The sequence below is a fragment of the Oncorhynchus tshawytscha genome, linkage group LG07, assembly GCF_018296145.1.
Source record: "Oncorhynchus tshawytscha isolate Ot180627B linkage group LG07, Otsh_v2.0, whole genome shotgun sequence".
NCBI classification, from domain to species: domain Eukaryota; kingdom Metazoa; phylum Chordata; class Actinopteri; order Salmoniformes; family Salmonidae; genus Oncorhynchus; species Oncorhynchus tshawytscha.
Genome location: NC_056435.1, coordinates 24,408,533 through 24,432,835, shown reverse-complemented (window position 1 = coordinate 24,432,835; position 24,303 = coordinate 24,408,533). Strand labels below are relative to the sequence as shown.

The window sequence follows — 24,303 nt, the reverse complement described above, 5'->3', positions numbered from 1 at the left end:
GCCATTTGTGTCAAGGCAATTGAAATTACACCACACATGTCTACAAAAACATAAAACATGAATAGCGGGATTGGCCGACCTAGAAGGCCCAGCCCTAGCCAGCTTATCTGTTATGTTCTAAGTCCAAATCGATCACTTTCCAGACCATCATCCACTAAGTACGCCAGCCCACATCTGACCTGTGTATGATGTGTTGTGTTCTGGATTATTCTTGCCTCACTATCGTCACACAGTGCTTGAATAGCATTACAGACAGGATAATCTAGAATATTGTACAGTAACCTACAGATATCAGAAATAAGGTAAGTGGCATATGAGAACAAATGTGTTGGTATGGTCTTTTAAATTTTTTTATATCCTTCCTAGTTGATGTCTAATCTTTGTCTTTTCATACTCTTCTCTCAATCACTCACACAGGACCATTCACCTTCCTGTGTCTCTCTCTCTCTCTATTCCGCAGCGTTCCATCAGCTTCCGCAGTGAGAGTCGGACAGAGTCGGTCATGCCTCCCAGACCATGGACGCGGCCGGCCCCGCCTGCCAACACCAAGCGGCGTGACAGCAAGCTGTGGAGCGAGACCTTTGACGTGCGGCTTGGACACCAGATGCTGTCGTCCAAGGAGATCAATCGCCAAGAGGTGCGGAAGGCTTTTCAACAGGGGTAGTACTATGTCCGAGCACTGCTACTAACAGTAGGGTAGCCTTGTCTCCAGAGAGCCGGCTTATGGACGAGACTATCAGGGTTACAAAAGGGAGTACACAGTTACTATCAGAGGAATAGAAATACTGGCAGGCTTGTATATGCACCTGTATAGTGTATTGCATAGTTTTGGCTGGAAGGTTTGTCTGGCTTTGATTTCAACTGACATTTAAAATCGAGGCCATGTCATAAACGTTTAGAATAGCATGGCTATACCAAGGATGTGCATCTCCTAGAATGCATGGAAGACTTTAGTTTGAGGGCTCATAGCAAAATCCAAAACTAGAGAGAATCCCTGGATCCTAGTCCAGGGATGGGCAACTGGCGGCCTTTTATAGGCCCATGGATCAATTTCCAAAAACCGGGCCCCCGACCCCAAAACAATTAAATCTATTTTTTAGGAACTCAGTCGGGCTCTTAACTTACTGTTGAGAGTTAGAATGGTAGTATACACATTTTCATCAGTAGTTATTCTCGTTATGTAAGTCACTCAAATAAGCCATGTCGGCTAATGATTTTTTTGCCAGCTATCTAAACTTGTAGTAATGATGTTCTGAATACCGTCTGGGTAATCAATCAGGGCATGTGACCAGGGGCAATGACCTCAAGGGGGCCCCCATTGATATCATATTAACATGGCATAAGTCATGGCAATATGTGTAGAATTGTTGCTATTTTAAAGCAAATTTTCTATGTTTTTGCTCCGCCCCATAGCAAAATGTGTAAAATTGCAGGAAATTAACATTTTAAAAAAATAAAAAAAACGTATCTTTGTTGTCAAGATGGGAGCCAGTAAAATGCATTGCACGCAAACCTCACTTAGGGCCCCCAAAAGGCCAGGGCTGGCCCTGGCTACTGGTATAATGCATTTAGTTTAAGGTCTAGTGCAGCTGTTTTTATCTTGCTATCATTTCTGGGTAACAATGAAGTATCTTACTCTGTTTTCAAGTAGCCCTTTACACTCGTACGGGTTGGAAATGGCAGATTTGGGCACTAATAGCCGTGAACATTGGATTGTAATTGGCTGTACAGTAACATACTATACATGACGTCAGAGGTCTGGCCCTGCACTTCAAAGCACTGCATGAGTTTTGACTGACAAACATACTGAATTTGAGCACCGCATGCAACAAGAAGTTGACTCCACCCCTCCCGGTAATTTGGGCAACTTTTGCCCCAAATAATTGTCAGAGGGAAATGCTGTAAATTTAAGATGAACATTTTATTTTGAAAGATGAGACATTGAGGATTATAATAAATACTGATTTGATGCCATACAAGCTAGCCAAAAACACATGTGCGCTTCACGTATCCAAATCATCAGTGTCACCATTTGTGATCACCATGTTTGATGTACAGCTACAAGACTACATGTCGTCATACCCTGGGTTGTTCTGAACAGAATGAGCCTATTATTTTATTTTTTAAATTGTGAAGAAAATTTGCCTTGGCACATGCAACTGAAGGCACTGAAGACTGCTTTCTATGCGCACCAAAGTTACCATCTGTTTCTCTGAACACTGTATGATCATATTTTATAATTTAGCTAGTCATGTTGGCAATAGAACAAGCTTTCAAATCTTGCCCAACTGACCCAGATTGTGATTTTATATTGGTCTGTTTTTGGATTGCGTTAACAACAACAGTAATTGTGTACAAGTGTGCTCGCTCTAGTTTCTGAACGGCACAGATAGGAGAGCTCAAAAAAGTACCTTTATAGTTGAGGACTATTCTTTGAGTCACAAAAGTGCATTGAAATTGCTTCGGAACTGTGTACATTTTGGAGAGGTGTGTGTGTGTGTGTGTGTGTGTGTGTGTGTGTGTCGACTTGGGAGACACCAGTTAGTCCTCTCACTCAAACCCTTGTCATTTTTTTGTCTTATGTTGCACCTACTCCACATTTTCAGATTTCGTTATCAACAAATACAGCAAAGTATAGTAAATCTAAAATGCACATAAAATCAACAGCGTAATGTTTTGGATTCAGTCTTGTCAGGTGAACTGTTGTCCTCATATTTTCGTCTAATAATTTTCCCATCATCTCCAAACTGTTCCCTTTCAATTGCTACCATGGTTAAGCATGTGATTTTTTTTTCTTCTGTAAGAAACATTTCAATGTAGCCCTTTCTATATAGGCCAATTCCCACGAGTGTAAAGTGTTAGTGGTCAAAAAGAAACTAAAATAGACAGCCACAAACTTGGCAAAGAGCAATTTAGCAAGCAATTTCTTGAGCAAGAATTTTGCTACGACTGTCTGGGATTGATCTGAGTAGGGAAGGGAAAACTGAAAACTAGTTGTCATTGGCTGAAAGTTTGGAACAAATTCACTGCCAAGTGATGTCACCAGGCAGGCCAAAACTTGATAGGCTGCCTATCAAGCTAGCGGGGTTTCTTGAGGGCTTGAAAGCAGCCTGTGACACGGTTAGCCATTGTGGCTGGGACCGTGGATTGTACCGAGTTTGTGGCTGTCTAAATCCCTGCTGTTTGTTGTGTTCAATCATCCCTGTGACCCGCCCTGTCTGTAACTGCGAGGTGTAACCGCGTAACTTACGTTGCCGGCTACCATGACAAAGACCAAAGCCAGCGGGAATACTGTTGAGGACAGTGGGGTCTCTCTATCACAGTTGAAGGATCTTTTAAACAAATAAAAATAGTTCTACAAGCAGAATCGACAGTGTTATGACGATTTCAAATAATAGATGACCTGACTAGCGAGGTCTAGGACCTGAAGAACAGGACAAAGTGAGGGAAATTCTGAGAAATTGAAGATTGACCACCAAAAGATTGAGGTAGAATGCACCCACAGGACTGGAAAAACCACCACCGTCCCAGGCCGATAGTGGTCGAGTTCCTGAGGTTCAAGGACAAGGTAGCTGTTCTGGAAAGAGCCAAGAACTTGAGAGAAATGTATATCTTCCTCATCGAGGACTATCCTGAAGCTGTGGGCCAGAAGAGGAAAGAACTGATCCCAGCCATGAAAGCTACCAGAGAGCATGGGGACATTGATTACATCCACTATGACAGGCTCATTGTCCACCCTCTCTTCCAGAAGCCTGGAAGGGATAAGAAAGCCAAGCCTATGGGTTCGTAGCTTCAACCCAGCAGCGCACGCACACACACACAAATATATATTAATCAATTAGTATCTTTGTTTGCTCTTTTCCATATTATGTCTATCTCTGATAAGTTACCCAGGAAAGGGCTGAAAATATCCCATTAATATATGTAACCTTAGAAATAAGGTTCATGAATCAATAACTTGCTAACATCAGATAACATTCATACATTGGCAAGAAAAAGTATGTGGAATTACCTGGATTTCTGCATAAATTGGTCATACAAGTTGACTTGATCTTCATCTAAGTCACAACAATAGACAAACCGTCTGCTTAAACTAATAACACAAACAGTTATACATTTTCATGTCTATAAATCAAATCAAATTTTATTTGTCACATACACATGGTTAGCAGATGTTAATGCGAGTGTAGCGAAATGCTTGTGCTTCTAGTTCCGACAATGCAGTAATAACCAACAAGTAATCTAACTAACAATTCCAAAACTACTGTCTTATACACAGTGTAAGGGGATAAAGAATATGTACATAAGGATATATGAATGAGTGATGGTACAGAGGAGCATAGGCAAGATACAGTAGATGGTATCGAGTACAGTATATACATATGAGATGAGTATGTAAACCAAGTGGCATAGTTAAAGTGGCTAGTGATACATGTATTACATAAGGATGCAGTCGATGATATAGAGTACAGTATATACGTATGCATATGAGATGAATAATGTAGGGTAAGTAACATTATATAAGGTAGCATTGTTTAAAGTGGCTAGTGATATATTTACATTTCCCATCAATTCCCATTATTAAAGTGGCTGGAGTTGAGTCAGTGTCAGTGTCAGTGTGTTGGCAGCAGCCACTCAATGTTAGTGGTGCCTGTTTAACAGTCTGATGGCCTTGAGATAGAAGCTGTTTTTCAGTCTCTCGGTCCCAGCTTTGATGCACCTGTACTGACCTCGCCTTCTGGATGATAGCGGGGTGAACAGGCAGTGGCTCGGGTGGTTGATGATCTTTATGGCCTTCCTGTAACATCGGGTGGTGTAGGTGTCCTGGAGGGCAGGTAGTTTGCCCCCGGTGATGCGTTGTGCAGACCTCACTACCCTCTGGAGAGCCTTACGGTTGTGGGCGGAGCAGTTGCCGTACCAGGCGGTGATACAGCCCGCCAGGATGCTCTCGATTGTGCATCTGTAAAAGTTTGAGTGCTTTTGGTGACAAGCCGAATTTCTTCAGCCTCCTGAGGTTGAAGAGGCGCTGCTGCGCCTTCTTCACGATGCTGTCTGTGTGAGTGGACCAATTCAGTTTGTCTGTGATGTGTATGCCGAGGAACTTAACTTGCTACCCTCTCCACTACTGTTCCATCGATGTGGATAGGGGGGTGTTCCCTCTGCTGTTTCCTGAAGTCCACAATCATCTCCTTAGTTTTGTTGACGTTGAGTGTGAGGTTATTTTCCTGACACCACACTCCGAGGGCCCTCACCTCCTCCCTGTAGGCCGTCTCGTCGTTGTTGGTAATCAAGCCTACCACTGTTGTGTCGTCCGCAAACTTGATGATTGAGTTGGAGGCGTGCGTGGCCACGCAGTCGTGGGTGAACAGGGAGTACAGGAGAGGGCTCAGAACGCACCCTTGTGGGGCCCCAGTGTTGAGGATCAGCGGGGTGAAGATGTTGTTGCCTACCCTCACCACCTGGGGGCGGCCCGTCAGGAAGGCCAGTACCCAGTTGCACAGGGCGGGGTCGAGACCCAGGGTCTCGAGCTTGATTACGAGCTTGGAGGGTACTATCGTGTTGAATGCCGAGCTGTAGTCGATGAACAGCATTCTCACATAGGTATTCCTCTTGTCCAGATGGGTTAGGGCAGTGTGGTTGAGATTGCATCGTCTGTGGACCTATTTGGGCGGTAAGCAAATTGGAGTGGGTCTAGGGTGTCCGGTAGGGTGGAGGTGATATGGTCCTTGACTAGTCTCTCAAAGCACTTCATGATGACGGAAGTGAGTGCTACGGGGCGGTAGTCGTTTAGCTCAGTTACCTTAGCTTTCTTGGGAACAGGAACAATGGTGGCCCTCTTGAAGCATGTGGGAACAGCAGACTGGTATAGGGATTTATTGAATATGTCCGTAAACACACCGGCCAGCTGGTCTGCGCATTCTCTGAGGGCGCGGCTGGGGATGCCGTCTGGGCCTGCAGCCTTGCGAGGGTTAGCACGTTTAAATGTCTTACTCAACTCGGCTGCAGTGAAGGAGAGTCCGCATGTTTTCTTTGCAGGCCGTGTCAGTGGCACTGTATTGTCCTCAAAGCGGGCAAAAAAGTTATTTAGTCTGCCTGGGAGCAAGACATCCTGGTCCGTGACTGGGCTGGATTTCTTCTTGTAGTCCGTGATTGACTGTAGACCCTGCCACATGCCTCTTGTGTCTGAGCCGTTGAATTGAGATTCTACTTTGTCTCTGTACTGACGCTTAGCTTGTTTGATAGCCTTGCGGAGGGAATAGCTGCACTGTTTGTATTCGGTCATGTTACCAGTCACCTTGCCCTGATTAAAAGCAGTGGTTCGCGCTTTCAGTTTCACGCGAATGCTGCCATCAATTCACGGTTTCTGGTTAGGGAATGTTTTAATCGTTGCTATGGGAACGACATCTTCAACGCACGTTCTAATGAACTCGCACACCGAATCAGCGTATTCGTCAATATTGTTATCTGACGCAATACGAAACATATCCCAGTCCACGTGATGGAAGCAGTCTTGGAGTGTGGAGTCAGCTATATTGACCAGACCGTGTAAACCTTCACAGTCCTTGGTGGGAAAGTATGTGAACCCCCTTTAATAACTGGTTGACCCTCCTTTGGCAGCAATAACCTCAACCAAATGTTTTCTGTAGTTGCGGATCAGACCTGCACAATGGTCAGGAGGAATTTTGGACCATTACTCTTTACTAAACTGTTTCAATTCAGCAATATTCTTGGGATGCCCAGCTGTAAACCCCTCTCGAGGTCATGCCACAGCATCTCAATCGGGTTGAGGTCAGGGCTCTGACTGGGCCACTCCAGAAGGTATATTTTCTTCTGTTGAAGCCATTCTGTTTGTTTACTTCTGTGTTTTGGGTCGTTGTTCTGTTGCATCACCCAACTTCTGTTGAGCTTCAATTGGTGGACAGATAGCCTAACATTCTCCTGCAAAATGTCTTGATAAACATTCATTTTTCCATCAATGATAGAAAGCTGCCCAGGCCCTGAGGCAGCAAAGCAGCCCCAAACCATGATGCTCCCTCCACCATATTTTACAGTTTGGATGAGGTTTTGATGTTGGTGTGCTGTGCCTGTTCTCTCCACACAGTGTTGTGTGTTCCTTCCAAACACCACAACTTTAGTTTCATCTGTCCACAGAATATTTAGCCAGTATCGCTGTGGAACATCCAGGTACTCTTTTGTTAACTTCAGACATGCAGCAATGTTTTTTTATACAGCAGTGGCTTCTTCAGTGGTGTCCTCCCATGAACACCATTCTTGTTTAGTGTTTTACGTATCGTAGACTTGTCAGTTGTTAGCATGTTCCAGAGATTTCTGTAAGTCTTTAGCCAACACTAGGATTCTTCTTAACCTCCGTGAGCATTCTGCACTGTGCTCTTGCAGTCATCTTTGCAGGATGGTCACTCCTAGGGAGAGTAGCAACTGCTGAACTTTATCAATTTATAGACAATTTGTCTTACCGTGGACTGATGAACGTCAAGGCATTTAGAGATACTTTTGTAACCCTTTCCAGCTTTATGCAAGTCAACTATTCTTAATCTTAGGTCTTCTGAGATATATTTTGTTAGAGGAATGTTTCACGTCAGGCAATGCTTCATGTGAATACCAAACTCAGATTTTGTGAGTGTTTTTTATATAGCAGGGCAGCTCTAACCAACGTCTCCAATCTTGTCTCATTGGTTGGACTCCAGGTTAGCTGAGTCCTGACTCCAATTAGCTTTTGGAGAGGTCATAAGCCAAGGGGTTCATATACTTTTTCCAACCTACACTGTGAATGTTTCAATTATGTACTCAATATAAACAAGAAATATACAATAATTTGTGTTATTTGTTTAAGCACAATGTTTGTCTATTGTTGTGACTTAGAGGAAGATCAGATAAAATTTACAAGTTTATGTAGAAATACAGATACTTTTTCTTGCAACTGTATATTAGCCATTTCTGAGACTCTCACTTAGATAATTCATTTGATTATACAGCAGTAGCAATACATGGATATAACATCTATAGAAGAGACAGAAATGCCTATGGGGGAGGTGTTAATGTATATATTCAGAGCCATATCCCTGTAAGGCTTAGAAGTGTTGTGGTACATCTAAGCCCTTTTATTTTGGGGTGTTGTTATAGGGCACCAAGTGCTAACAGTCAGTAACTAAATAATATGTGTGACATTCTTGATAGTGTATGTGATGTAAACAGAGAGGTCTATTTTCTTGGGGACCTGAATAGACTTGTTTTCATCAAGCTGCCCACTCAAGAGGAAGCTTCTCACTGTAACCAATGCCTGTAATCTGGTTCATGTTATTAGTCAACCTACCAGGGTGTTAATAAAAACTACAAGATCATGCACATGTATCGATCACATTTTTACTAATACTGTAGAACTTTGTTCTAAAGCTGTATCTCTACTGATTGGATGCAGTGATCACAATATTATGGCTATATCCAGGAAAGCCAAAGTCTCAAAAGCTTTGCCTAAAATAGTATATAAGAGATCTTACAAAAGATTTTGCTTGTCCTCTTATGTGGATGATGTTAAAAATATTTGTTGGTATGATGTGATTAACCTCTCTAGGGTACGTGGGACGGTAGCGTCCCACCTGTCAACAGCCAGTGAAACTGCAGGGCGCCAAATTCAAAACAACAGAAATCTCATAATTAAAATTTCTCAAACATATGTATTTTACACCATTTTAAAGATACACTTGTTGTAAATCCAGCCACAGTGTCCGATTTCAAACAGGCTTTACGACGAAAGCAAACCAAACGATTATATTAGGTCAGAGCCAAGTCAGAGAAACACAGCCATTTTTCCAGCCAAAGAGAGGAGTCACAAAAATCTGAAATATAGATAAAATGAATCACTAACCTTTGATCTTCATCTGATGACACTCATAGGACTTCATGTTACACAATACCTGTATGTTCGGTAAAGTTCATATTTATATCCAACAATCTGAGTTTACATTGGCGCGTTATGTTCAGTAGTTCCAAAACATCCGGTGATTTTTGCAGAGAGCCACATCAATTTACAGAAATACTCATAATAAACGTTGCTAAAAGATACAAGTTGTATACATGGAATTTTAGATCCACTTCTCCTTAATGCAACTGCTGTGTCAGATTTCAAAAAAACTTTATGGAAAAAGCACACCATGCAATAATCTGAGTATGGGACTCAGACGACAAATCAAGCTATACAGACATCCGCCATGTTGGAGTCAACATTAGTCAGAAATAGCATTATAAATATTCACTTGCCTTTGATCTTCATCAGAATGCACTCCCACGAATCCCAGTTCCACAATAAATGTTTGTTTTGTTCGATAATGTCCATTTATGTCCAAATTCCTCCTTGTTAGCACGTTCAGTCCAGTAATCCAACTTCATGACGCACGAGCAGACAAAGTCCAAAAGTTCCGTTACAGTCCGTAGAAACATGTCAAATGTTGTATAGAATCAATCTTTAGGATGTTTTTAATGTAAATCTTCAATAATATTCCATCCGGAGAATTCCTTTGTCTTCAGAAATGCAATCACGTGAATGCGCGAGACTGAGCTCGTGGCTGCTGGCAGACCTCTGACTCATTCCCCTCTCATTAATCCCCACATCACAGTAGAAGCATCAAACAAGGTTCTAAAGACTGACATCTAGTGGAAGCCTTAGGAAGTGCAACATGACCCCATAGACATGGTATATTTGATAGGGCAAGAGTTGAAAAACTACAAACCTCAGATTTCCAACTTCCTGGTTGGATTTTTTTCTCAGGTTTTTGCCTGCCATATGAGTTCTGTTATACTCAGACATAATTCAAAAAGTTTTAAACTTCAGAGTTTTCTATCCAAATCTACTAATTACATGCATATTCTAGCTTTCATGGCTGAGTAGCAGGCAGTTTAATTTGGGCACGCTTTTCATCCAAAATTCCCCCTACCCTAGAGAAGTTAATGAGGAGTATCCAGACGCTGCACTTGGTTAATTTATGTAATTGCTTCTTCCAATTGTTGATAAACATGGACCTGTTAAGAAACTGACTGTTAGAACTGTGGATTGATGAGATTTTGAAAAACTGTATGGCTGAAAGAGATGGGTCAAAAGGAGTGGCTAATAAGTCTGGCTGCTCATCTGACTGGCTGACTTACTGCAAATTGAGAAATTATGTGATTTAACAGAGCATATTATGAAGCTAAAATGAATGATAGGAAAAAACTTGAGTAAATGAAATTATGGGCAGAAAGACAATTCAACTCTATCTTTTATCGAATCAGATGGCTTATTCATCACAAAATTATTTTAATGATTACTTCATTGGCAAACTTAGGCAGGAAATGTCAACAGTGAGCCATTGTATTCATGCATAAAAATAAAAAAAAATTGTAAAGTTACAGTAGTGTGAGAGAGGTGGAAAAAGTATTGTTTACGATCGATAATGACAAACCTCCTGGCATTGACAAATTGAAATCAAATAAAATGTTATTGGTCACATACACATGGTTAGCAGATGTTAACTTCTTGCGTCGAGCAATCCCGTATCCGGGAACGTAATCATAGCCTCAAGCTCATTACCATAACGCAACGTTTCCTATTCATGAAAATCGCAAATGAAATGAAAGAAATATATTCACTCAAGCTTAGCCCTTTGTTAACAACACTGTCATCTCAGATTTTCAAAATATGCTTTTCAACCATAGCTACACAAGCATTTGTGTAAGAGTATTGATAGCCTAGCATAGCATTAAGCCTAGCATTCAGCAGGCAACATTTTCACAAACAAGAAAAGCTTTCAAATAAAATAATTTACCTTTGAATAACTTCGGATGTTTTCAATGAGGAGACTCTCAGTTAGATAGCAAATGTTCAGTTTTTCCAAAAATATTATGTGTAGGAGAAATCGCTCTGTTTTGTTCATCACGTTTGGCTAAGAAAAAAACCAGAAAATTCAGTCATTACAACGCCAAACTTTTTTCCAAATTAACTCCATAATATCGACAGAAACATTGCAAACGTTGTTTAGAATCAATCCTCAAGGTGTTTTTCACATCTATTCGATGATAAATCATTCGTGGCAGTTGGGTTTCTCCTCTGAAGCAAATGGATAAATGCACGCAGCTGGAGAATACACAATAATTTCGACGGAGGACACCAAGCGGGCACCTGGTAAATGTAGTCTCTTATGGTCAATCTTCCAATGATATGCCTACAAATACGTCACAATGCTGCAGACACCTTGGGGAAACGACAGAAAGTGTAGGCTCATTCCTGGCGCATTCACAGCCATATAAGGAGACATTGGAACACAGCGCTTTCAAAATCTGGGGCATTTCCTGTTTGAAATTTCATCTTGGTTTTGCCTGTAGCATCAGTTCTGTGGCACTCGCAGATAATATCTTTGCAGTTTTGGAAACGTCAGAGTGATTTCTTTCCAAAGCTGTCAATTATATGCATAGTCGAGCATCTTTTTGTGACAAAATATCTTGTTTAATACGGGAACTTTTTTTATCCAAAAATTAAAAGAGCGCCCCCTATATCGAAGAAGTTAATGTGAGTGTAGCGAAATGCTTGTGGTTCTAGTTCTGACAGTGCAGTAATATCTAACAATTCCACAACTACCTAACACACACATCTAAGTAAAGGGATGGAATAAGAATGTACATATAAATATATGGATGAGCGATGGCCGAGTGACATTGACAAGGTGCAAAGTTTGGGGTCACTTGGAAATGTCCTTGTTTTTGAAAGAAAAGCAAAAAATGTTGTCCATTAAAATGACATCAAATTGATCAGAAATACAGTGTAGACATTGTTAATGTTGTAAATGACTATTGTAGTTTTTTTTAATGGAATATCTACATAGGCTTACAGAGGCCCATCAGCAACCATCACTCCTGTGTTCCAATTGGCACATTGTGTTAGCTAATCCAAGTTGATCATTTTAAATGGCTAAGTGATCATTAGAAAACCCTTTAGGAATTATGTTAGCACAGCTGAAAATTGTTGTACTGATTTAAAGAAGCAATTAAACTTCTTTAGACTAGTTGAGTATCTGGAGCATCAGCATTTGTGGGTTCGATAACATGCTCAAAATGGCCAGAAACAAACAACCTTCTTCTGAAACTCATCAGTCTATTCTTGTTCTGAGAAATAAAGGCTATTCCATGTGAGAAATTGCCAAGAAACTGAAGATCTCGTACAACGCTGTGTACTACTCCTCTCACAGAACAGCGCAAACTGGCCCTAACCAGAATAGAAAGAGCAAGAGCACAAGTACATTAGTGTCTAGTTTGAGAAACAGACGCCTCACAAGTCCTCAACTGGCAGCTTCATTAAATAGTACCCACAAAACACCAGTCTCAACGTCAACAGGAGACTCTGGGATTCTGGCCTTCTAGGCAGAGTTGCAAAAAAAAGCTATATCTGACTGGTTAATAAAAGATTAAGATGGGCAAAAGAGCACAGACACTGGACAGAGGAACTCTGCCTAGAAGGCCAGCATCATGGAGTCGCCTCTTCACTGTTGACGTTGAGACTGGACAGAGGAACTCTGCCTAGAAGGCCAGCATCATGGAGTCGCCTCTTCACTGTTGACGTTGAGAATGGACAGAGGAACTCTGCCTAGAAGGCCAGCATCATGGAGTCGCCTCTTCACTGTTTTGCGTGGTACTATTTAATGACAGTTGAGGACTTGTGAGGCATCTGTTTCTCAAACTAGACACTCTAATGTACTTGTCAATGGTTGTAAAGATGGGAAGAGGTCTGTCCGTAATAAAGAGATGCTCTGCTTTAACACCACACTCCAAAAAGCAAGTCCTGCAGGCTCTAGTTTTGTCTTATCTTGATTATTGTCCAGTGGTGTGGTCGAGTGCTGCAAGGAAATACCTGGTTAAGTTGCAGCTGGCCCAGAACAGAGCGGCATGTCTTGCTCTTCATTGTAATCGCAGGGCTGATATAAATAGTATTCATGCCAGTCTCTCTTGGCTAAGACTTGAGGAGAGACTGGCTGCATCACTTCTTTTTATAAGAAACAATGTGAAAATCCCAAATTGTTTGCATAGTCAACATGCACAGAGCTGACACATACTGACTCCACTAGACATGCCACCAGGGGTCTTTTCCCAGTCCCCAAATCCAGAACAAATTCAAGAAGGCGTACAGTTATATAGTGCCATTATTTCATGGAACTCCGTTCCATCTCAAATTGCTCAAATGAACAGCAAACCTGGTTTCAAAAATGAATAAAGCAACACCTCACGGCACAACGCCTATTTGACCTAGGTATTTTGTTTCTATTGGTATTGATACGTAGGCTACGTGTGCCTTTTTTAAAAGTTTTAAAATGTAGTTCTGTCCTTGAGCTGTTCTTGTCTATTAATGTTCTGTATTATGTCATGTTTTGTGTGGACCCCAGGAAGAGTAGCTGCTACTTTTGCAACAGCTAATGGGGATCCTAAAAACATACCAAAGTCATCCTCTGAGGTAATGGGAAGCAATTTTTAAACGGTCTGTTTGAGAAACAAGTTTGATATAAAAAAAAAAAAAGTGTGTGTGTGTGTGTTCTCTTCAATTTATGCTTTGGCCACATACGAGTATAGGATGAGTCAACACAATTTATTTGGGAATGAGTTAACCTCACTTTTAAAAAAGTTAGTATTCTGTTTTCACTGGACAGTTACTGTAAAGAGGAGCAGCAGGAGTGGGTGAAGGGGCTCCATTGATTCTCCGCCTGGTTCACCACTCTACCAGGGCAGAGCATAGTCAGGGGGGAGACTCTAGACTAGAGGATCAAATGCTATGTAATTCAGATTTCACAGTTCAAATTAGTCAGGCCTGTCTGAAACAACATGCCCCACCACCTTCCACTCAAACTGGGACTCCACCTCTCAGGCCACACAGAGTAGACATCAAAGGACAGTGAAAATGGAATAGGGTGTTTTAGAAAATAATCCATCTGCATTGGGAAGTATTGAGGGGTCAGGGGTCAGTGGGGGTCCTGTGTTTTCTTCTGTGCAACAGAAGTCTGGTGGTAAAGTCTTGTGGCTTTAGAGCGGTGACGCGTTGAGCGCTTTAGATTAGTCTGTCACTGTTGTGAAACGCGCATACTTCATATCGACTCCTTTTTCTAGAAAAATATTTAAAAAATAAAACATGCAATCTTTTGAAGGTGATGCATGAATTGTTGTTTCTCACTGAGATGTTTGTCTACGTGGAGACCCTTGTTTCACCGTTCTCTCTTTGTCTATCTTCTGTCTTCCTCTGTGTGTTTTGCAGGCGATCTTTGAGCTTTCTCGAGGGGAGAAGGATCTCGTTGAGGATCTGAAGCTGGCCAAGAAGGTACAATCTGCTTTTCCAATAAAGATAATTTCCCTTTTTTGTTGAGTGTCACAGCTGAGTTATTCTACCCTGCTGATCAGCCAGGCTCCAGTTTCTCCTGCGCTCTGACAATCACACGCTTGAGACCCCGTGTGTGTGTGTGTGTGTGTGTTTGACCATTACAGTAGATGTACAACAATATGCCAACAGATGTTTGTTCTATTTATAAGTCTAATACTGTTACGAAAATGTATTTTATATCTGATGGAGATGTCCCATTTTTATTAAACCTTTATTTAACTAGGCAAGTCAGTTAAGAACAAATTCTTATTTTCAATGACGGCCTAGGAACAGTGGGTTAACTGCCTTGTTCAGGGGCAGAACGACAGATTTTTACTTTGTCAGCTCGGGGATTCAATCTTGCAACCTTTCGGCTACTAGTCCAACACTCTAACCACTAGGCTACCTGCCAGCCCCATTTGACTTGTCTTTTTTTAGTGCTGTTTTGTCAAGGGGATAAAGTTTTTTTTTTTTCCCACTAATATTGGATGTGTTGTTTTATATTACGTCTGAGCTATGATCAAGTAGCGTATCAAACACTTGTTTATTCGTAGCTTATGACATGGATGTCTACATTTGAAAAATACCAAGAGTTTTTAATCTTCAGGGCTCACACTTGATTCAGGTTTTAGTGCTTCTAAAACTTGTTTTAATGTAACAAGTGAGAAAAGTAGTGTTGGGTTACATTGCTGTGACTCCAACTTAACATTCTACTTTCTCTGTACCTGTAGGCGTACCATGACCCAATGCTGAAACTGTCCATCATGACAGAACATGAGCTCAACCAGATCTTCGGAACCCTGGAATCTCTCATTCCACTGCATGAAGGTGAGAATGAATGCTTACAAAGGACCGAACCACAAGAACAGGCAATTGCAAAGAAACACAGTTGCTCACACAAACACAGAAGTCAACACACACAGTCATATACACACACACACTAACACCCAAATGAACCATTAGACAGAGGTTGAGACCGCTCCTTCTAATCACTATTCAGATCTGCTGAGTCGACTGCGAGAGGCCAGGAAACCAGACGGCTCCACAGAACATGTGGGACACATCCTAGTGGACTGGGTAAGACCATCCGTTATGATCATATGTAGGGGATGAGGGTTTTCCTGACCATGTGACCTAAACAGGAAAAACTAATGGATCAACTTGATTATATTACAGTTTTCAATACTGATTTATACTTTGCAATCAGTTGTATGTTCATACTACACATGCCCGAGGTGGGAATATCTAACAGTAAACAAGTTAGACATACTGCCAAATTTTCTAAAACGATGTTGGAGGTGAGTTATGGTGGAGAAATAAACATTACATTATCTGGCAAAAGCTCTGGTGGAAATTCCTGCAGTCAGCATGCCAATTGCACACTCCCTCAACTTGAGGAATCTGTGGCATAGTGTTGTGACACAACTGCACATTTTAGAGTGGCCTTTTATTGCCCCCAACACAAGGTGCACCTGTGTAATGAACATGCTGTTTTAATCAGCTTGTTGATATGCCACACCTGTCTAGTGGATGGATTATCTTGGAACATGATAAATGCTCATTAACCGGGATGTAAACAAATTTGTGCACATAATTCGAGAGAGATACGTTTTGTGCTTATGGAAAATGTATGGGATCTTTTATTTCAGCTGATGACAAATGGGACCAACACTTTACATGTTGCATTTTTATATTTTTGTTCAGTATACATATGAAATGGGTAAAACAGTATGTAAACATGATTATAGGTACCAGTGTTCCATGTCTGGTCCTTGCCAATGACAAGCATACCCATAACATTATGCAGCCATCACCATGCTTGAAAATATGAAACATTGTACTCATTATTGCATCCATGCAACTTATTATGTGACTTGTTAAGCACATTTTTACTGCTGAACTTATTTCGGCTTGCCATAACAAAGGGGTTGAATCCTTATTGACTCGAGACGTTACAGCTTTTCATTTGTAAAGAATTCTTAAAATATAATTCCACTTTGACGTTATGGGGTATTGTGTGAAGGCCAGTGGAAAAACAAATCTAAATTTAATCAATTTTAAATACAGACTAACAGAACAAAATGTGGAAATATTTAAGGGGTGGTGTTTGTGGCAAATCAAAAACAGTAAACTGAACTGGCCTGTGGGGAGAGAGGGAGCTAGATTTGTCCTTGTTTCACTGGCAAACTAAGTGGTTTTGTGTCACTTCAACAGCATCAATTTACTCAATACATTTCTGAGGATGGATTCAGCCATCGAGAATCCTCAAAACAGCAAGTTCATGAGGCAGCCTGAGATGTTTGTTTTTCGTAGCATAGCTAGCTTATGAAAACAGAGTCATGTGTCTTATTGGCCCAGTGTACTTCAACTGTGTGTGTGTGTGTGATCAGAGCTCTGTGTAGTGTGTGTGCACTCCAAGCTCGGTAAGTTGACAACTGGGGTTCACACACCCACAGTAGCCGTTGTTGCAACACCCAGAGAAATCTCCTACTGGTGTGGAGTTTGGTTACCCTGTGGGGAGGTTAAAACAAGGCTCTTAGGTAACATGTCATGATAACTTCCTAAGAATGTGTGCAGTGACACTTTAGCTGGACACCTTAGCAAAGAGCTGGAATCAGGTTAGTTCTGCAGTGCTGTGAAGTGTGTTAGTGTGTCCAAGGCTCTTAGTGTATTGATGCTGAGCGGCTCCTCTCCATCCCGCCTTCGCTTCATCCCTACTTCCTGTTTACACTAGGTAGTTATGGGGAACAATGAATGCCTGACAAGGATGCGGAGAGCCTCCTCTGCTCCCCTGCTTCTCAGGGGTTTACTTGCCCTTCTCCTCTGAACTCTGCTTCACCACGGAAAGATGTGGTTGCGTAATAGAGTAAAGATTTCCAAATTCCACTTAATCTCTAAAGCATCTATTGGTCACTTTTTAAACAATGAAAAGTGAAACAAAAAGTTCTCTGTCCTATATTTCCTCATGCTAGAACTTCAGATCAATCCACCATGAAAATGACCTTCAAAGATTAAATGATCATCCTAAGCCTTTTTTTTCTCCACGAAGAACGAGGTGATTGTTAGTGGTGTTCCTATGAAAAAGGGTTGTGAGGCTAGTGCTGCCTCCGGGTTAGTCATGTGGATGTACGAATGTGAACATGCACCCATCAACCCCTCTCCCATTGACAACACCTCCCAATACACTGCACAGAATGAAGCAATAGAAATATAAGTACTATTTTAGAGTTCTTCTTGCCTCTGACTGTATTAGAGGAGGTCCAATGTCCTTCCCTTCTCCAAAGCAGTTTAAAAAGGAGGTGGAGAGATTATTTGAGGAATCAAGGAAAGATTAATTGAGAAAGAGCCTCTGGCTCACAGTAAAAAAAAATATTTAAAAAATCCTGGTCAAACTCTTGGCTCTATAATAGATGATACCAAGAAAGCTTCTCTGATTATTTACTTGAAAGAGCATGATCGATGTCAGGGCCTATGTTATGGTTCTCATCAGGCCTCTCCCCCTAGCTTTGTATGAGTGTGTTCAGTATTAGTTGAGTGATGCTTTTGACTGGACATACTTCACCTACTGTAGGTAGTATTAAATATGCTGTACATTCAGTGGCGACGGGATGACCTTCTCCCCCTCCCTAATGTCCTTGTTCTCGGAACTGGCTGATTGTGAATTCAAAAATGAGAACATTTTTTAGTATGTGAAATGTAGAAAGTTCTTTATGCTTGAAATGCTATTTTGGCTTTTCATCTATTTGAATTCTCTGCACACTATTGATGAAGAGAAATGAGTTTGACACACGTGTGTTTGACAACAGCTGATAATCATCTGATAATTTAGATTGTGTGCAATTGACCAATAAAGTGATCATAATGTCAAACCCCCTTCCTGAAAGACAGACGCACGCATACATATACAGGTTTTTGAAGAGGTGTGGAGGGCTGCCACACTGGGTGCCTGTTGTTGTGGGGGGGTTTAGTGCTTGCTCAAGGGCACAACGGCAGGCAACGGCATGTAGAATTTGATGCAGCAACCCTCCGGTTGCCAGCTCGCTTACCGACAGATTTTTCCTGTCAGACCTGGGATTCGAACTGGCAACTCCGGCTGCTGGCTCACCTCTAACCCCTAGGCTACCTGCCGCCCCTTCAGATAAGGGGAGGTGCTAACAAAATGAACGAATGGGGAAACGGCACAATTCCGCATAAGATGACACATTTTCAGTAAGGGTGAGCATAATATGTTGATATTTGTTGCTTACTGCACACATTTTTACTAAGCCGTATGTTCGAAATAGTATGAGTGGTACACAGAATGTAGTTGTAGTAGGCAAGAGATTTCATCCCCACACCCACTCACTTAGCCCCTCCCTCCCTCCCTCTCTCTGTACTTCTGTTCATCTGCTGTGCTCTGGCTGCACATGCCCAGTTACAGTACATTCCTAAAGCTTTCAATGTGATGTCGTCCAGGTATATGGAAGAGCAGTTTGACAAAAACTCCAGCACACTGGTACTCCATTCTTGTATTCTTCTCAATATATAAAGACTTGGAGTCGTTGGTCATACGGGAATGCTACACAGAGCTAGACCAGGAACGTATGGAGGCCTAACATCTCTGAAACATGTGCACAATAAATAAGAGCTACTTTGCAAAGTGTGCACTTATCTGAAGCAGAAACACCATTACTGACCTCTTCCTTGATCTACGTCCCCCTCTCTCTCCTCTCCAGCTTCCCTGTCTAGACTCCTACAACTCATACTGCAGTAATCAGGTGGCAGCCAAGGCTCTGCTGGACCATAAGAAGCAGGACCACCGGGTGCACGACTTCCTGCAGCGCTGCCTGGAGTCGCCCTTCAGCCGGAAGCTGGACCTGTGGAACTTCCTGGATATACCCAGGAGCCGGCTAGTCAAATACCCCCTGCTGCTCAGGGAGATCCTCAAACACACGCCGAACGACCATCCAGACCGACAGTACCTGGATGAGGCAGTGAGTAGAGGGGGAGAGATTGAGAGACCCACATATCCACAAACACACTGACACCCCCACACAAACACATACATTCTCACTCACAACCCCCCCCTCCTCCCCCATCTCTCCCTCTCTCCAGATCAACATGATCCAGAGCATCGTGGCAGAGATCAACACCCAGACGGGCGAGTCAGAGTGTCGTTTCTACAAGGAACGTCTCCTCTACCTAGAGGGCAGCCAGAGAGACCTACTCATTGACAGCTCCCGCATCCTCAGCTGTCACGGGGAACTGAAGAACAACAGGGGTGCTGTGAGTAGTGCTCTGTCGCTCATAATAACACAACACTTTGGAGTGGCAGTGGGATAGGGTAGGGAGGGATACAAAAGGATAGGATGGACATTTGCAAGGATGGACATTTTGCCTGAATAATAACATGGACGCTGTGAGTGTCTCTGTCCATTTACTTTTCAGTGTCACTCACGAAAAGCAGTAACAGTACTATAACACTGCACTGTAATATCCACTGACAGTCAATTAAAATGCTTACTGACACGCCACTGCTACCTATGTCCTCTGACATAAGTAAAGTCAATGGTGAGGTTTTTTTTGTTTTTTTAAGAGCGGGGTCAGTGTCTTCCTCTAATAGATTTACCTTATTGCCATTTAGATATATGAATAGCCTCTGAATCCACACAGACCCGTGATGGTACGAGTAAACCCTTTGACCATGACCCTTAAAGCACCTCTCTCACCACATATCAATCGGTCTACTGGAGGTCAGGAGTCAGCTCTGAGAGAGTAGGTTCACCTCTAGGCACTCGCTGGGTCATCTTTCCTACTGAGATAACAACCGAGTAGAGGGGGAGGCGTCCTGACCTGGGTTCAAATACTATTTGAAATCCATTTTAAATGCTGGGCAGTCCATAAGTGCAGATGATGGACGTTAAGGATCTGGAAAGATTCTGTATGGAAGAATGGTCTAAGATCCCTCCCAATGTGTTCTCCAAGCTCAAAGAGGGTGGCAGGTAGCCTAGCGGTTAGAGCGTTGCGCCAGCATCCGAAATGTTCCAGGTTCGAATACCCGAGCTGTCAAGGTGAAAAATCTGTTGATGTGATCTTGAGCAAGGCACTTAACCCTAATTTGCTCCAGAGGCGCCTTTACAACTATGGCTGACTCTGTAAAACAACATATTTCACTGCACCTATCCGGTGTATGTGACAAAATAATAAGTAAATACTTTTAGAAAAAGGCTGTCTTTTTAAAAAACTTTATCAAGGGCGCCGAAAATGTTGGACCTGACTAGATCTCTGAGACTTGTGTATGAAATACAGCACGGCAACTGGAGTGTATTTAAAATAAAATACCTTCCACACTGGTGTTAACTATTTTCTAGGCTGAGGAGTATAGAACAGTTGATATACACTGCTCAAAAAAATAAAGAACACTTAAATAACACAACTCCAAGTCATTCACACTTCTGTGAAATCAAACTGTCCACTTAGGAACTGATTGACAATACATTTCACATGCTGTTGTGCAAATGGAATAGACAACAGGTGGAAATTATAGGCAATTAGCAAGACACCCCCAATAAAAGAGTGGTTCTGCAGGTGGTGACCACAGACCACTTCTCAGTTCCTATGCTTCCTGGCTGATGTTTTGGTCACTTTTATTCAAAAGTGGCGGTGCTTTCACTCTAGTGGTAGCATGAGACGGAGTCTACAACCCACACAAGTGGCTCAGGTAGTGCAGCTCATCCAGGATGGGACATCAATGCGAGCTGTGGCAAGAAGGTTTGCTGTCTGTCAGCGTAGTGTCCAGAGCATGGAGGCGCTACCAGGAGACGGGCTAGTACATCAGGAGACGTGGAGGAGGCCGTAGGAGGGCAACAACCCAGCAGCAGGACCGCTACCCCCGCCTTTGTGCAAGGAGGAGCAGGAGGAGCACTGCCAGAGCCCTGCAAAATGACCTCCAGCAGGCCACAAATGTGCATTTGTCTGCTCAAACGGTCAGAAACAGACTCCATGAGGGTGGTATGAGGGCCCGACGTCCACAGGTGGGGATTGTGCTTACAGCCTAACACCGTGCAGGACGTTTGGCATTTGCCAGAGAACACCAAGATTGGCAAATTGGCCACTGGCGCCCTGTGCTCTTCACAGATGAAAGCAGGTTCACATTGAGCACATGTGACAGAGTCTGGAGACGCCGCGGAGAACGTTCTGCCTGCTACATTCTCTAGCATGACCGGTTTGGTGGTGGGTCAGTCATGGTTGGGGTGGCATTTCTTTGGGGGGCCGCACAGCCCTCCATGTGCTCGCCAGAGGTAGCCTGACTGCCATTAGGTACCGAGATGAGATCCTCAGACCACTTGTGAGACCATATGCTGGTGCGGTTGGCCCTGGGTTCCTCCTAATACAAGACAATGCTAGACCTCATGTGGCTGGAGTGTGTCAGCAGTTCCTGCAAGAGGAAGGCATTGATGCTATGGACTGGCCCGCCCGTTCCCCAGACCTGAATCCAATTGAGCACATCTGGGACATCATGTCTCGCTCCATCCACCAACGCCACGTTGCACCACAGACTGTCCAGGAGTTGGTGGATGCTTTAGTCAAGGTCTGGGAGGAGATCCCTCAGGAGACCATCCGCCACCTCATCAGGAGCATGCCCAGGCGTTGTAGGGAGGTCATACAGGCACGTGGAGGCCACACACACTACTGAGCCTCATTTTGACTTGTTTTAAGGACATTACATCAAAGTTGGATCAACCTGTAGTGTGGTTTTCCACTTTAATTTTGAGTGTGACTCCAAATCCAGACCTCCATGGGTTGATTAAATTTGATTTCCATTGATCATTTTTGTGATTTTGTTGTCAGCACATTCAACTATGTAAAGAAAAAAGTATTTAATAAGAATATTTCATTTATTCAGATCTAGGATGTGTTATTTTAGTGTTCCCTTTATTTTTTTGAGCAGTGTATATACAGTGGGGCAAAAAAGTGTTTCGTCAGCCACCAATTGTGCAAGTTCTCCCACTTAAAAAGATGAGCGGCCTGTAATTTTCATCATAGGTACACTTCAACTATGACAGACAAAATGGGGGAAAAAATCCAGAAAATCACATTGTAGGATTTTAATGAATTTATTTGCAAATTATGGTGGAAAATAAGTATTTGGTCAATAACAAAAGTTTATCTCAATACTTTGTTATATATAACCTTTGTTGGCAATGACGGAGGTCAAATGTTTTCTGTAAGTCTTCACAAGGTTTTCACACACTGTTGCTGGTATTTTGGCCCATTCCTCCATGCAGATCTCCTCTAGAGCAGTGATGTTTTGGGGCTGTTGCTGGGCAACACGGACTTTCAACTCCCTCCAAAGATTTTCTATTAGGTTGAGACTGGCTAGGCCACTCCAGGACCTTGAAATGCTTCTTACGAAGCCAATCCTTCGTTGCCCGGGCAGTGTGTTTGGGACCATTGTCATGCTGAAAGACTCAGCCACGTTTCATCTTCAATGCCCTTGCTGATGGTAGGCTTTGTTACTTTGGTCCCAGCTCTCTGCAGGTCATTCACTAGGTCCCCCCGTGTGGTTCTGGGATTTTCGCTCACCGTTCTTGTGATCATTTTGACCCCACGGGGTGAGATCTTGCTTGGAGCCCTAGATCGAAGGAGATTATCAGTGGTCTTGTATGTCTTCCATTTCCTAATAATTGCTCCCACAGTTGATTTCTTCAAACCAAGCTGCTTACCTATTGCAGATTCAGTCTTCTCAGCCAGGTGCAGGTCTACAATTTTGTTTCTGGTGTCAGCTCTTTGGTCTTGGCCATAGTGGAGTTTGGAGTGTGACTGTTTGAGGTTGTGGACAGGTGTCTTTTATACTGATAACAGGTTCAAACAGGTACCATTAATACAGGTAACGAGTGGAGGACAGAGGAGCCTCTTGAAGAAGTTACAGGTCTGTGAGAGCCAGAAATCTTGCTTGTTTGTAGGTGACCAAATACTTATTTTCCGCCATAATTTGCAAATAAATTCATTAAAAATCCTACGTGATTTTCTGGATTTTTTTTTTCTTCTCATTTTGTCTGTCATAGTTGAAGTGTACCTATGATGAAAATTACAGGCCTCTCATCTTTTTAAGTGGTAGAACTTGCACAATTGGTGGCTGACTAAATACTTTTGTGTGTGTGTGTGTGTGTGTGTGTGTGTGTGTGTGTATATGACGGGGTGATATATATATATATATATATATATACATACACACACACACACACACACACACAAATCAGACAAGAATATAGATTTAAGCTGTCTGAATGGACAAGAAATATATATATATATCATCACAATATCAATGACTTTGATCAGAAGAGGCCAACATTGGCACAATATTCAAATCTATTTTTCATGTACGTAAATAAAAATGTCAAATTATAGGTGATATGCATATTGGCTACAGCTTCATGTCCAAACCGATGCTGACATAAGGCAGGAACCAGAAAATGTAGCCAGACTTTAACCCATTACAGGCAAAGCCCTGTCAAAGTATGTATGTATGTATGTATGTATCTGTTTGGTCCAATTACATTATTTCCAATGCAGTTAATTGTTTTGTACCTCCATGAGAAACCTTGATAAATATGTTTTAAATTAGGCAAAAACACTATACCCTAACACCCTCCTCTCCCCTCGTTCTCCAGAAGCTGCATGTGTTCCTTTTCCAGGACGTGCTGGTCATCACTAGAGCCATCGCCCACAATGAGCAGCTGTACTACCAGCTGTACCGCCAGCCCATCCCCGTCAGAGAGCTGCAGTGGGAGGACCTGCAGGACGGGGTGATACGCCTGGGAGGCTCCATCAGAGGAGCCTTCAGCAACAACGAGAGGAGTAAGTGTTTACGTCATAGACTTGCATATAGAACATTTTTAAAATGAATTCTAGGATCTCTTTGGTTCATCACTAGCGGA

General features: G+C 42.5%; 1 protein-coding gene across 3 annotated transcripts in view; it reads left to right on the top strand.

Annotated features, from left to right (window-relative positions):
* arhgef3 (Rho guanine nucleotide exchange factor (GEF) 3) overlaps positions 1-24,303 on the top strand; it is a 127,117-nt gene that overhangs the window by 101,730 nt on the left and 1,084 nt on the right. For all 3 annotated transcript variants that reach the window (XM_024426464.2, XM_024426466.2, XM_024426465.2), the window contains 7 exons: positions 461-637; positions 14,282-14,344; positions 15,115-15,211; positions 15,384-15,460; positions 19,099-19,356; positions 19,478-19,648; positions 24,037-24,223. In XM_024426464.2, the coding sequence (XP_024282232.1) occupies positions 461-637; positions 14,282-14,344; positions 15,115-15,211; positions 15,384-15,460; positions 19,099-19,356; positions 19,478-19,648; positions 24,037-24,223 (1,030 nt within the window). The remainder of the gene's footprint in view (positions 1-460; positions 638-14,281; positions 14,345-15,114; positions 15,212-15,383; positions 15,461-19,098; positions 19,357-19,477; positions 19,649-24,036; positions 24,224-24,303) is intronic.